The sequence below is a fragment of the Salmo trutta genome, chromosome 3 (assembly GCF_901001165.1).
Source record: "Salmo trutta chromosome 3, fSalTru1.1, whole genome shotgun sequence".
NCBI lineage: Eukaryota > Metazoa > Chordata > Actinopteri > Salmoniformes > Salmonidae > Salmo > Salmo trutta.
The window spans coordinates 37,611,128-37,626,096 of NC_042959.1; the positions used below are offsets into that span (position 1 = coordinate 37,611,128).

The window sequence follows — 14,969 nt, forward strand, 5'->3', positions numbered from 1 at the left end:
CCTAGAGTTGGCCGCCCGGCCAATCTGAGCAATCGGGGGAGAAGGGCATTGGTCAGGGAGGTGACCAAGAACTCAATGGTCACTCTGAGAGAGCTCCAGAATTCCTCTGTGGACATGGGAGAACCTTCCAGAAAGACAACCATCTCTGCAGCACTCCACCAATCAGGTCTTTATTGTAGAGTGGCCAAACGGAAGCCACTCTTCAGTAAAAGGCACATGACCGCCCGCTTGGAGTTTGCCAAAAGGCACCTAAAGGACTCTCAGACCATGAGAAAGAAGATTCGCTATGGTGAAGCATGGTGGTGGCAAGATGAACGGAGCAAAGTACAGAGAGATTCTTGAGGAAAAACCTGCGGTTCACCTTCCAACAGGACAACGACCTTTCCACTAGATGTTGGAACATTACTGCGGGGACTTGCTTCCATTCAGTCACAAGAGCATTAGTGAGGTTGAGCACTGATGTTGGGCGATTAGCCTGGCTCGCAGTTGGCGTTCCTATTCATCCCAAAGGTGTTCAATAGGCTTAAGGTCTGGCCTCTACGCAGGCCAGTCAAGTTCTTCCACACCGATCTCAACAAACCATTTGTGTATGGACCTCGCTTTGTGCACGGGGGCATTGTCATGCTGAAACAGGAACGGGCTTCCCCAAACTGTTGCCTCAAGTTGGAAGCACAGAATTGTCTAGAATGTCATTGTATGTTGTAGCGTTAAGATTTCTTTCACTTGAACTAAGGGGCTTAGCCCGAACCACTAAAAACAGCCCAATTTTTCCTCCTCCACCAAACTTTACAGTTGACACTATGCACTTGGGCAGCTAGCGTTCTCCTGGTATCTGCCAAACCCAGATTTGTCAATCAGCCAGATGTTGAAGCATGTTTCATCACTCCAGAGAACGTGTTTCCACTGCTCCAGAGTCCAATGGCGGCGAGTTTTCCACCACTCTAGCCGACACTTGGCATTGCGCATGGTGATCTTAGGCTTGTGTGCGGCTGCTCGGCCATTGAAACCCATTTCATAAAGCTCCCGACTTAACAGTTCTTGTGCTGACGTTGCTTCCAGAGGCAGTTTTGAACTCAGTAGTTAGTGTTGCAACCAAGGACAGATTATTTTTACCCACTAGCAGGAGTAGGCAATTCCAGTCCTCGAGGGCCTGATTGGTGTCACAGTTTTGCTCCAGCCCCAGCTAACACGCCTGACTCCAATAATCGCCTAATCATGATCTTCAGTTTAGAATGCAATTTGATTAATCAGCTGTGTTTGTTAGGGATGGAGAAAAAGTGTGACACCAATCAGGCCCCCGAGGACTGGAGTTGCCCACCCCAGTGCTATGCGTTTCAACATTCAGCGATTTAGTTCTGTGATCTTGTGTAGCCTACCACTTCATGGCTGAGCTGTTGTTGCTCCTAGACGTTTCCACTTCACAATAACAGCACTTACTGTTGACCGGGGCAGCTTTAGCAGGGCAGAAATTTGATGAACTGACTTGTTGGAAAGGTGACATCCTACTGTATGACGATTCTATGTTGAAAGTCACTGAGCTCTTCAGTAAGGCCATTCTACTGCCAGTGTCTATGGAGATTACATGTCTGTGTGTTCAATTTTATATACCTTTCAGCAACGGGTCGGGCTGAAACAGCCAAATCCACTAATTTGAAGGGGTGTCCACATACTTTTGTATATATAGTGTAGTTCTGAGCACTAGAGGAGTAACTCAATTAAGATTCCAAACATGGTTTAGAGGCTTTGAGAAGGAAATGGAGCATACCTATCTGCTGTGGAAGACCAGACGACTTCGGCTTCAAGGAAAATAACAGGAGATTACAGCAGGAAACACATTGTGAAGCAAAATGTTAGACGGAGAAAAGAGAGATCGTTTATGTGTTTTTATAAAAAATCTTCTCCCATGGATTTAAAGGGGCTTTGGGGGCCTTTTCGTTACATGTCACCCGGTATGTAATTTGTGCAACATAATGTTCCTGGGCCAAAATAAATGTATTTTCTTGTCCGGTCGGTCGATGTATCAATAAAGCGCTCTTGTAAGTGATTTCGCCCGAGGTAAAGTAAAACCCTCTGTCAGCTTCTGTGCCAGACTAGTTGGTTCAGTGGTTTAAAGGCCTTGAGTGGGTGGGGTGGCCTGGGGGTGGGCATTGTGAGGCCCTGAACACCTGCTGTTTGGATTGCCACCTTATCCCTCACACAAATGAAAAAATACAATGGGCAGCAGGGTGCACAAAAGCCGCTTGTCGATTGCTGACCCCTACCTGATCACTTAAAGGAGCGTTCTAAAAGCTGGTTTAATTGACTTCTTTGAGTAGCGATGCCTGATTATATTCCCTGGTGAAACATGTTTTCCACACTGTAACAGTTACTGGGAACAGTGAAGGATAGAGATAAGAGAGGAGAGATTGTAGAGTGAGGGAGGAAGAAAGCTGGGTTAGAGAAGGGGAGCGAGATAGTGTTATGTGGGACTGAGAGGCAGGGAGAGAGAGAGAGAGGGTGAGTGAGGGACAGAGAGTTGAGGGTCAGAGTGAGAAGTTGAAAGGGTGAGAGTAAGGGACAAGAGAGCGATAGAAAAAGCAGCGAGAGTGAGAGATGGAACAGAGAGAGGGTGAGAGAGAGAGCAGAGAGGGGGAGAGTGACGAGCAGAGAGAAGAGCAGGGAGAGGGTGAGAGAGGAGAGCAGAGAGAGGGTGAGAGAGAAGAGCAGAGAGAGGGTGAGAGAGAAGAGCAGAGAGTGAGCAGAGAAGGTGAGAGTGAAGAGCAGAGAGAGAGCAGAGAGAGGGTGAGAGAGAAGAGCAGAGAGAGCAGAGAGAGGGTGAGAGAGAAGAGCAGAGAGAGGGTGAGAGAAGAGCAGAGAGAGCAGAGAGATGGTCAGAGAGAAGAGCAGAGAGAGGGTAAGAGAGAAGATCAGAGAGAGGGTCAGAGAGAAGAGCAGAGAGAGGGTGAGAGAGAAGAGCAGAGAGAGGGTGAGAGAGAAGAGCAGAGAGAGGGTCAGAGAGAAGAGCAGAGAGAGGGTAAGAGTGAGGAATGGGAGGGTGACTTCACCAGCAGTCAGGCCCCTGTCCTCTCTAAGGCCACAATATGGCTCCCATTAGAGCTCTTTATGTTCAGAGCTGGGGAAGCCTTTTGAAATCCAATATGCCTTTAAATCAGATTTATAAATGTTTATGTATATTATGAGAAACATACACTGAGCCCCACGTCAGGAGAACCGTGTGTGTGTGTGTGTGTGTGTGTGTGTGTGTGTGTGTGTGTGTGTGTGTGTGTGTGTGTGTGTGTGTGTGTGTGTGTGTGTGTGTGTGTGTGTGTGTGTGTGTGTGTGTGTTGGCGCGCGTGTGCGTGTTAGCGATGGGGAAGAAGATCGATACAGTTACATATCGCAATATTCTTTTTGGAAAATATTATATCGATATTTGACTCCAAGTATTGATTTAGAAAATGTTTTAAATGGTACTGTAGGTAGCGTTACCTAGCGCTAGTCAGGTGTACCTGCGGCAAAACACTTTTTAATCGTATAGCTTATTCTCCATCTTCTTTTTAAGTAGTGAGCCAACATCTTTCCCTGACTGATCAAAACTAATTTCCTCACGCTCTCTCTTGTCTCTCTGCAGTAGACATATACTGAGCAATACGTTTGGAACATCAAATCACAATAAAATCGCAGTATGAATTTGCAATACATATAGAATCGTGAGAATCGCAATACATATTGTATCGGCACCTAAGTATCGTGATAATATCGTATTGATATCGAGGTTCCTGGCCATTTCCAGTCCTAGCATGTGCGTGTGAGAGTGTGTGTGTGTGTGTGTGTCTGTGTCTGTGTGTGCTTACATGTGCTCATGCAAGAATGTGTGTCAGGGTGTGTGTGTATTTAACGTGTGTGTTTTTTCTTCCCTAATTCTTCCTTTGTGGCGTACATTCTGAGAAGTAGTTAAATCAGAGCAAGATCAGAGCAAGCAAGATAAGCTTTTGGCTCCAGAGAGAAAAATGTATCAAATCAGAAGTAACATCAATGTATATTTGTTCGAGGACTTTGTCATTCTCCAGTCTTGTCCTACATTCATGCTGTCAGTATGGACTGTATACAATACACACTGACATAGTTACAGGCAGACCTATGATCCTCACGCAAAGGTATGTGGAGCAAACACGCACGCGCGCACACACACACACACACACACACACACACACACACACACACACACACACACACACACACACACACACACACACACACACACACACACATACACACACACACACACACAGGCGAGCACTCTAGCATCTTACCTGCAGGCCCCGGTGTGTTTGAGATATGAGCAGAGTATGGGGCCACTCAGAGAGTCCTGGATGACTCCTCTTTGCCCAGTAAGGTAGTCAGGTACAACGTCTGTGAGATGAAAGGATTTGGCCCCCCAGTGTCTTAGGTAGGGGCCACAAGGCAGAGAGAGACTGAAGAGAAGGGGCTCTTCTCCACATCTCAGGGGCAACACCCAGCACACCGCCTCCCAGCCACCGTGCCCGGCCATCATCTCCACAGAGCAGAGCAGTGTGCTGCTTGGGCTGCGGCCAGGGAACCTCTGCATTACCATCCCACGTTCACCAGCGTGGATAGAGAATTGATAGACTGACCCTGATTATGATGATGTGTGATTATCGTTCTAACTCTCTCTCTCTCTCTCTCTCTCTCTCTCTCTCTCTCTCCTTTCAGGGATTTGGACAGGAATAACATCACCAGGATCACTAAAGTTGACTTTTCTGGCATCAAGAACCTGCGAGTTCTGTAAGCATTCTCTCCGTCCTTCACAAATAAGCCTGATAATAAGACCAAATTTGATATAACGTTGATATACACTGAGTGTACAGAACATGAATGACAACTTCCTAATATTGAGTTGCACCCCCCCTCCCCCCCAATGTTGACTCTAATGCATCCCACAGTTGTGTCAAGTTGGCTGGATGTCCTTTAGGTGGTGGACCATTATTGATACACACGGGAAACTGTTGAGGGTGAAAAACCTATTACCATGCCCCCGTTCAAAGGCACTTCAAATCTTTTGTCTTGCCCATTCACCGTCTGAATGACGCTCGATCCACGTCTCAATTGTCTCAAGGTTTAAAAATCCATGTCTCAATTGTCTCAAGGTTTAAAAAAATCCATGTCTCAATTGTCTCACTGCATAAAAATCCTAACTAAATTTGGACTTACCCAGGTTGCCTTGTTTAATGCATTTGTGTCATTAAGGGAAAAACATTGGTTAGAGTCATTAGGAAAGTTATAGTGATTAAGTAAGTCATTTTGAATTTACTATGTTTATGTTTAACCTATAAGTAGCTGTCTAAAATCCCACGATTCCGAGTCATTGGAGATAACCAAGCAAATGGAAATGTGTAATCATGGAAGCAAAATGTCATCATTGCACAATATTTACAAGGCTAAAAAGCATAGCATTCGTACGTTTTTACCTGGCTAACGACATGCGGTAAAATCCAACCGCGGTATAACCTCACTCCAACTCCCCTCACAGCTATCACAATGATGATACACAAAGGAAAGTATTTCACACTCGTCTGTTCGGAGTTGCACCGATTGACTCGACAGGCTCCTTCCTCCCCTCTCTGCCGAAGAGAGAGCTTGAGCACGTGTGACCGCGGTGCTGAGCTAATGACTGTAATCTAAACGACGTCTTGGTGCTGTTTACCTCCTGAACAAGGGCCTGCGGAAGGATGGCGTGGAGACAAATATAACCGGCAAACGAAAGCGCCCAAGGAGTGGTAATAAGCAGGGTCTGTCCTGCAGTACCGTCAGCCGGGTCAGCTGCCTGTTTTTATGTGGCTCATGATTAACAGCAGTCAGCCAGTGACATTTCCCTACTCCAAACCATGTGGATGTAGAGGTCTTGGGAACGACATCTGAGTACACACACACACCCACACACATACATTTAAGGGTTTCCCTTGGTCTCTTCGTTTTGGGCTGATAAGCACATTACTGTAGGTCCTGTTGATGGTGTCTTTTTCAACTGCTGGTTTGCCCCTCACGATAGTGTAGGTGCTGGCCTATGTCCCATATGGATAATGGAACACATAAACTATATGAAAACAATACTATTATACTACACGATACACACAACCCCATCTGAACCCCATCTGGTGGGTTCAGAGAATATTTACTTAAATGTCGATAAATAAACCAGCGAGAGTTTGATCCCTCGTTTGTGGGAACCGGATTTATATATCAGATCATCATCCAAGGTATAGGATTCGTCTTTTATCAACCAAATAAGGCAATTATTTTGGGCTCAACATTTTGGTCTTTGCCTAACTAGCTCCATCTGAGACCAATCCACGGGTATTAGAGCTGTTGGCTTTTGACTACGCCGATGGGTTAGTCTGGAAACCTGCGGTATTCTTCACAAATTGCCTCTGAATAGTTCTCTATGATGAGGCCAACTGTGTCATCTCCCCCTGACAAACGGATATGACAAAAACATGTATTAATAGCCGTAAAGCAGTCACATGTATAAACATTTGCTTAAAAGACAATTTATAACCAAGAGCCTCCTGCCAAAAGACCCGGAATTCCACATGAGAAGCGTAGAATGTTTTCTGTCTCGCGTTTCCACTTTCTACTTATGGCCCTGGTTGTATCAAGCCGCCATGAGTATCAGTCACTCTGTGATTCATGCGCTTCTCATGTATGTCACTCCAAATTGGCCTTAATATCCACAGACACAAATATAAACAGCATATCCATGGAGATGGAGATGTTCTGCCTTTGTAAGGCATCTGGAAAACCTTAGGGATCCTGAAACATGACATGATGTTCCCAGAGCAGAGGGTAGACACTCGACGGGCTAAAGTAAGGAATACCCATTTAGACCTCAAAGCATAACCCTGTAGTTATAGTACATGGTCTTGTTTCTAAGGGAGTACACAGTGTTGCTTTGAAAAGGAGTACATGGTCTTGTTTCTAAAAGGAGTACACGGTGTTGTTTCTAAAAGGAGTACATGGTCTTGTTTCTAAAAGGAGTACACGGTGTTGCTTTGAAAAGGAGTACATGGTCTTGCTTGTAAAAGGAGTTCTGTAGCTTTACCCCATGTTGCTTTTAACCCATGGTTTATAATGTTGTCTCCCTCTTTTCTGTCAGGCACCTAGAGGACAACCAGATCACAGTGATTGAGAGGGGGGCGTTCCAGGACCTCAAACAGCTAGAGAGACTGTAAGTATCCCTAGACGACCTCACTTCCCAACCCAGCAGCCACTGCAGCAGACTGACACCCTCTAGAAACTTTTCACCCCTAATACCACGTTTGTGTATTTACACTGTTTCTGTGTGCTTAAGCGTGTGTGTCTGTGTGCGTTGCGTGCGTGTGTCACATACCATATATGCACTCTCAGAAGCACTCAAAAAGGCATATTTAGGTACGGATGATATGGATTACCTACATTTAAAAGTCAAGGTGGGTGACTCTCTCACCTGCTCCTTGACACGGGTGAAGCATACCTCCACATCACTCCTGAGTGTGAACATTAACACTCTGACGTGAAACTGACCACTCGGTCAAAACAACACGGAGGGAACTGCTTCTGATGTCCAAGTTCATGAATGGCCTAGACATTTGGCTTACTGACCTTGTCTGTGTCATTGGGTTTGTTTCGGTCTGGAAGTAGCTGGCTCACCACAGACTGGTGAGCCAGCTAAACCAAACCCATCCATGCCAGGCTTTCCAGCCATGACGATGGTCCAAATCCGCCGGTCGAATGTGCGTCAGTACCTGGTTCAGACCATCTCCCAGATCTCCCAGCCAAGTCCCCTTTCTGTCACAGTCTCTTCCTATCCTGCCAGGAACTCACTCTGCCTGGATGTTATTCTGCCGGCCCATCCGCTTTTCACACCGCTCTGGAATTTTGCAGTATTCCGGCATTCCTGCCCCCGTCATCCCCTTCTGACCCTGGTTGGGTCTGGATACGGCTGGGAAGGAACCAGGGTCTGAGTGAAGGGTCCTATGTCCGCAGACTACGCACTGACACTCCTGCCCTGTTGACTGGAGCCCATGTGTGACTTGGACGGTCAGGGTGCTGTTTGTATGGCACGGGCGCGCCGTGTACACATAGACCTCTCGCTTTATGACCCTGGCTCTGGGACTGGTGAGCGTTAGTACCGCGGTGTACAGGGATCGCACTGACAGAGATCGTAGACAGGGCCATGGGAACATATCTCCAGTCATGTTGTCTCTCTCTCTCTCTGAGGGAAATGTATGTCAGTAGAGTAAAGTAATGGGGTGAGGGAGTTGACCTTTGCTGAAATGGAGCTAAGGAATCAGTGGAGAAAGTATCAAAACAGATCTGATTTACTTCGATTGGATCAAAGTCAGTACTGTCAAGTGGTACATCAAATGTGTTTTATAGGTGTATTCCAGGCTAGACAACGTATGTGACAGTTGATCTGCTCCCTAATGTTGTGTTCCTCATTGAGGTCAGGTCAGAGATTGATGCCTTTGCTTTGAGCTATTATGATTTGTGGCGTAATATCGTGGAAAGGAGATATGCTAGCTGGCTAGGTGTTAGGTAAGCCTTTACTCTCTCCATCCGGCTGTGCAGGCCAGGGATGGATGAGGACAGAGGGAGACAGAGGGAGTGTGATCAGGCTCTGAGGGCTTCTTTCATGACATCCTGAGAACCTCCCCCATCTTCCTCCACATACCTCAGCTGTGCCCTGTGACCCCCTGTCTCAGAGAAAGGCTTTGGTGCCATGATAAGGCCTAGCATCCTGAACCCCCCCCCCCCCCCCCCATGTTAGCCTGTGGAGGCTCATCACAGTGATAATGGCCTTTAAAGGCTTCAGATGACTTCAGAGCCTGATAACCAATTCCCATCTTCATAGGAAGTCACCCGCTTAGGCAACTTTTGCATAAGCGTTAGCCCATCTGTGAACTCTTGACCCGGGGCGCTGCCATTGGCTTATCCCAGTCTTCCTGTTCCGCGAACAAAGGGTCATCCCACTTCGGAGGTTTTAATCTGATTGATTGATTGGAGCGTCTGTGTGTCGTTTTACATTTCACCGGCCTTCTCATCAATCTCTGTTCCTTGCTGTACCACAACACGATGCTACTTGATGTTGCTGTATGTTTCAGCCCTCAAATGTTCCCTAAGTCTGTTCTCTGTGTCTCTCTCACAGTACGCTACACACAAACACAGCCCAAACTGTACTCTATTCATTTGACATAGTTAAATGTCTGAATGCCTCATCAAACAGAGTTTTTTTTTACCACACTGACGCTTTCGCCCTTCCCTGATGCTCTCTCTCTCTCCTCTCCCCCTCTCTCGCTCTCTTTCTTTCTCTCTCCCTCTCTCTCCCTCTATCTCTCTCCAGGCGTTTGAACCGGAACAAGCTGCAGGTTCTCCCAGAGCTGCTGTTCCAGTCCACACCCAAGCTTGGCCGCCTGTAAGTCACAACGCTACTTCTCTTTTGATATCTGATCGCTGGGAAACAAAGTCAACTCCCCCACTGTTTTAATTTCAATCATTGTCTTGGATGGGGGTTTCCGCCCAAATATTTTGCTTCCCATACAGTTTGAAGAGGAGAGGAGGTTTGCGGTCAGTGCAGGGACAGTCACCGTGTTATTATTCTGTAATCCCCCCCCCCCCCAGATGTTGGGCTTTTATTTGGGTTGCGGATCCCTGCTAGGTGTAAGGTGACACAGCCCGGCTCTGTACTCCTGTCCATGAGGTGAAGGTGTGCTAGGGGGAATGTTTTCCTGGGACCGGAGGGGGTAACTGCAAAATGTTTATTCCCGAATATCCATTTCGCCGAGCTCTTTGAATGCATGGCCTGGTCACACCGCAGCCGTTAGCCTTGCTGTCAGGGAGGACTAGAGCCGGTCCTCAGAGAAACGCGTACTCAGGCTCGCCCTGGGTGGAACCGACAACCCGGCCCTGAACTTTACTAGTGTTTACTTTGGGGCTCTCTCAACAAGTGGAAGAATATGTGACACAGGAGCAGCGTTGGGGCTCTATTAACTTGGGTTTAGCGTATTTTCTTTTTTGTTCTACTGTGAAATGTTCCCATTAGGAAAACAGAGAGATTGTTACTGCCAAATAATACGTTAATCTCTTTCAAAATGTCCTTGTTCCCTTCATTGTTCTGGAGATTACTCCAGAGATGAATTCGCGGCCTATTTGTTCACACTGTGCGGCTTCATGTAGCGGTGATGACTTGATCCGCGTCTGACGACAGCAGTCATGGCTCTGTTTAAAGAAATGAGACTCTCTGCTGCCAATTGAACAGCAGTTTGTGTTTCTCCTCTGAGCTATCGATGCTGTCTCAGAAACACTTGTTGAGAATGACAGTTTAATATCCTCTCCTTCCTATGCTGCTCCACCATAAAAGCATTATTGGCAATGAATTTTGTATTTTTTATTTTATTTATCAGAGGTTAATAAGGCATTCTTTACAATCCCAGACAGTTTATAAGGAGTGGAAAGAATGGACAAAGTCCAAAGCGAATACTGTAAATCTCTCTGTTCTTATCCTTTTACCGTCAGCAAATGTAAATTATAGTGTCTGAAGTTTCCCCCAAAGTTCTTTTGAGTTCTTTATCCGGTGACGTTTTGCTATGTCTAAACTATCCTGTAATGAAGGCTCTCCTAATCTGGTCGGAGAGAGAGGTGGTTTACGAGGGGTTCATAACCTCTCCCTGTCATACTTGGTTATTATCTGTAATGTTAGTGTGATATGAATTGCCTAACCCCTAACCCTGGTATTAAAAACCTTACTCGGGCCGGCCAGACTGAGGCAGCTGTAGAAAGCATACGCAGCGCATCACAGTCCAACAGGTTTATTTGATGTGAGTCCTGCCCTTGCCCTCTCCCTTCGCACTAGCCAGCGTTCCAGGAAACATTCTTCTGCTTTGGGTCAGGTCAGAGAAAGGTAATGGCTGCATCCATTAACTTAGCTGCAAGAGTCAAGACCGAGGGAGAGGAAGTGAAAAGAAAAGAAAGATGGTCTGTCCCGTCGGTCCGGGGGACTTTGATGTGAATGTGCCATCATGCAAACAAATGCATAATAGATGAGCTGGAGACAGGGGTGACCGAGCAGACTGCCTCACAGCTACATCCACAGGCAGGCTCAGGTATTGGCTGATGGGGCCAGGGACAGTGAGGGTTGTGGTGGTGGTGGTGGGGTAGGAGGGCTGGGGCTGGAGCCTGGTGCCCCAGAGTTGGTGGATTGGTTGAGGTTAGGGTTGGGGGAGGGAGGCTACCCTATGCCTGGCCTGGGTCGGTGGGATGGATCATGGATCGTGGATGATCATGATGGAGCCACTGGGCTGCTGGCTGGGGCGTTTGTGGTCAGCGTTCCCTGTGCAGGCCCACTCTGCTTGGAAGGAATGCGGTTAGAGTTACAGGGCTGAGACTGCAGCTCCGCTCTGCAGAGCACTGTCTGTGTGGGCCAAGGAAGCAGGGGCCTCTCTTTCTCTCTCAATCTCTCTCTCTCTCTCTCTCTCTCTCTCTCTCTCTCTCTCTCTCTCTCTCTCTCTCTCTCTGCAAGGATAGCTCTCTATCTAGCAGGGGATTTCTGTCCCTCTCTTTCTATTTCTCTCTCTGCTCTCTCTCTCTCTGTATCTCTATCCTCCTCCTCCTATTCACTGACTGCCCCTCTAGATGTCTTCAACCTGATGGCTAACGGAAAGCAAATGAAGAATTAGAGGGAGGCCATGAAGATGCCTGCTCCTGTTTATTAATGGTGACTGGGATTAGGCCCCCCCATATTAACTCCACTTCCTCCTGACTGGCTGGTCGGTCGTCAGGCCCCCATGTTGTGGTGTTTGAACGCAGGATATTTCAGCCAACAATACCCATGGGACTCAACCACTCCCTGCCAAAGGCCTGCTCAGGTTGCATGTGATTGGTGCGCATGGAGAGCGTAATGCACAACGTTTTCTTATCCCCCACCCCTCTAGTCAATTGAGAGTCCTCTCTTTAATCTTGGTGAGCAATTATCCATTAGTGAGTAGAGTAGTTAGCCTGTCTGAATGCTATGGCCAGCAGTGTAGTGGTGGTAATGTAAGTCTCACTACTCCTCAGAAACTCATTGTGATTGATTCTGCCAGAAGAAGAAGTAGTTGGACGCCTGCTCGGTGCCAGAGGCTGGGCGTGGGCCAGCTACATCCCCACTCCGTACTCCCAACCACCTCCCCCCCAGCCCCTTCCAAACACTGCTATCGTTTGCCCACAGTTTGTTATCGCGTCAGGAATCGTTCTGTTGTTTTCCCATCACTTTGGCTCCAGTTCCGGTTCGTTTGGTTTTCGCGGGACTCCATATTTGCTAGAAACAAGTAACTCTCCCCCGCATTTCGTTTCTCACGCCTGTTGGACGAGGAACTGATTTAGCGAACACACAGAAGCGGCAGATTGAGCTTTTTCCTAGTCTTCTTCTCTGTGTGCTTTAAACCAAGGCCTGCAGAACAGACATGCATGTAGACTACTGTAGCACCCCGTATCAGTGTTTCTCTTTAAAGCTCTTAAGCTGGCAAACAAGCTGTGTGGCTGTGTACTGCCTGACCACAATGCTCCTCCTGCCTGCGATATCTGCCTAATAATTCAATACGTCCCGAATGCATAAACCATGGAGCCCTGGCACGCAGCTCAGCCATTGGGTCCTCTGATTGTTTTCAGAGAAATGAAGCTCTCCCAGAATGCAAGCCAAATGTCTTCCAAAATAGGGCTGCACTCAGCCAGTTTCTGGAGGCCAGACAGCTTTGTGATTTACTCCAAAGACATATTTAGATAAATACAAGCTACAAAGACATTGGAGCTCTGCTTCTGAGCCACTGAGAACCGGACGGGGCACAGCTTGTTGGTAGATACAGAACTTTTTGTTTTGTTTAGTTTAATTTATTAGGATCCCCATTAGCTACTGCACATGCAGCAGCTACTCTTCCTGGGGTCCACATAAAACATAGAAATGCATGACAAAGTATAGAACCGTTATAGATAAGAACAACACAAGATATTTTTTACTTTGAATTTAATGTAATAATAATAAAATTACATATATTGGAAAGAGACAACAAAAATACTATTTACACACTTTTCATATATACAGTGCCTTCAGAAAGTATTTAGACCCCTTGACTTTTTCCAGCCTTATTCCAAAAAAGTATTACATTGTTTTTCCCCCCTAATCAACCTACACACAATAGCCCATAATGACAAAGACATTTTTGCAAATGTATTTATAAAAAAGTCATTAATAAACATTTTTCATTTCCATATGTACTAGGAAGCTAAGTGTTTATTTCTTGGGCTTCAGGAATCTGACTGAAAAAGTGCCCCAGGCCTTGAAAAATAAACAATTCAACTTGATTGAAAGTATGAGGGGATATCGGTGAACAAATACCGCGGTCAAGGCTATGAGGGTGCAATGAGTGGAGCTTGCTCAGGTGTTCAAAAGCGCTTATCAATCCGAGAGCCTAATGCTTATTAGGTAGTTCTTTATGAGTTTTAGTTTAGAAAATAATCTCTCCGCAGAAGCGACAGGTATAGTAAAAACAGCTTGATTGCCGTAGCAACATCAGGGAAACTGGGCAGAAGGGAGTGGTGCTTCAAAATAAAGCAGTTCTGTGACATCCTTAATTGAGCCTGTCATTGTCTTTAATTGCCGGCATCAACACGTTACGGAAAGATATTAACTGTATAGGAAGCTCTGGGGACAGGCCGTCTATATACTGAACAGCTAATAAATTGGCAGATGCAAACAGATTATCATCTTTAGCGGACAACAGTTTTTGAGGGCTTGAACAACAACAAAAAAGAGGTTTGCGATTTCCTTCATGCTGGTGAACTGGCTTTTGAGTTGTTTGGTTGCAGTATGAACAGTCCCTTATCTCTGGTATATCTTGACTAAGTTTATATCATTCCACACTAAGTTTAAATTGTGTGCAGCGCAATGGGCATGTAATTCACAATGTCTCAGGAAAGACTGTCTGGGTTGGCAATACTCAGTATAGAAAACAGTTGGGCCCGCAACCTGGACCTACAGGCCGTGGTGAAAACATTTTCACACAAAAAAAGGAGGACTCCAAGAGACCAGGGGAGTCTCTCAAGTTGGATTTCATTTAATTTACCGTGAATATTGCAGGCCATTTGTGTAGGCTATTAGCCAGACAAAATCCGCCGAGTTCAACAATAAATAGTGGCTGAATTTATCCTCAAGCTGACTACTTTTTCCCTCATTGTTAGGCTATTTGATGTGTAATTTTTATAAACAGTTTATAAATGGCAGCTAAATCTGGTATATAGCTATAGATAGTACACTGCATAATGAAACAATCCCTAGTATGCTAGTGTTTTGAGGGTGGACTGACTGTATTATTTGGCATTAATAGAATGTTTTTTATGCACAACAAATTTCAATCCAAGCTCGGAGAGAGCACTGGGACGGCTCATGTCATGCAGGTTCCGGTAGCCTATATAGGACTGTTGCATAAATCTATTGGTAGCCGATTAGTATGTTGTTGCATCAGAAATACATTTTACAATCTGCCATGTTTGAATTTCCGACTTTTATTACTGAACAAGTAATTACATTATTGCCACCAGCCAGCAGTCTAATAATGGATGCTTTGTGACACCGTGTATAGCACGGGTCCAATTCATTCCCCGGACGGCTGAGTGTCTGCAGGTTTTCACTCCTCTCTTGTACTTGATAGATGAATTAAGGTCACCGATTAGTAAAGAACTCTCCTCACCTGGTTGTCTAGGTCTTATTTGAAAGGGAAAAACCCCAAACCTGCAGACACTAGGCCCTCCGTGGAGTCAGTTTGACAACCCTGGGGCATAGCTTTGTGAAGCGTTAGAGGAAATGACAACCAAATAGGCCTACCCATAAGCATTTATCAATTAGTTAAAACGTTGCTGTACATGCCCTGGCACCACAGAAAGCCTGTCATCGATTCGATAGG

The 14,969-nt window shown here is 46.1% G+C and overlaps 1 protein-coding gene across 2 annotated transcripts in view; it reads left to right on the forward strand.

Moving 5' to 3' along the window:
• slit3 (slit homolog 3 (Drosophila)) overlaps positions 1-14,969 on the forward strand; it is a 199,660-nt gene that overhangs the window by 12,328 nt on the left and 172,363 nt on the right. For both annotated transcript variants that reach the window (XM_029733602.1, XM_029733608.1), the window contains exons 2-4: positions 4,714-4,785; positions 7,154-7,225; positions 9,380-9,451. In XM_029733602.1, coding sequence (XP_029589462.1) covers positions 4,714-4,785; positions 7,154-7,225; positions 9,380-9,451 — 216 coding nt within the window. The remainder of the gene's footprint in view (positions 1-4,713; positions 4,786-7,153; positions 7,226-9,379; positions 9,452-14,969) is intronic.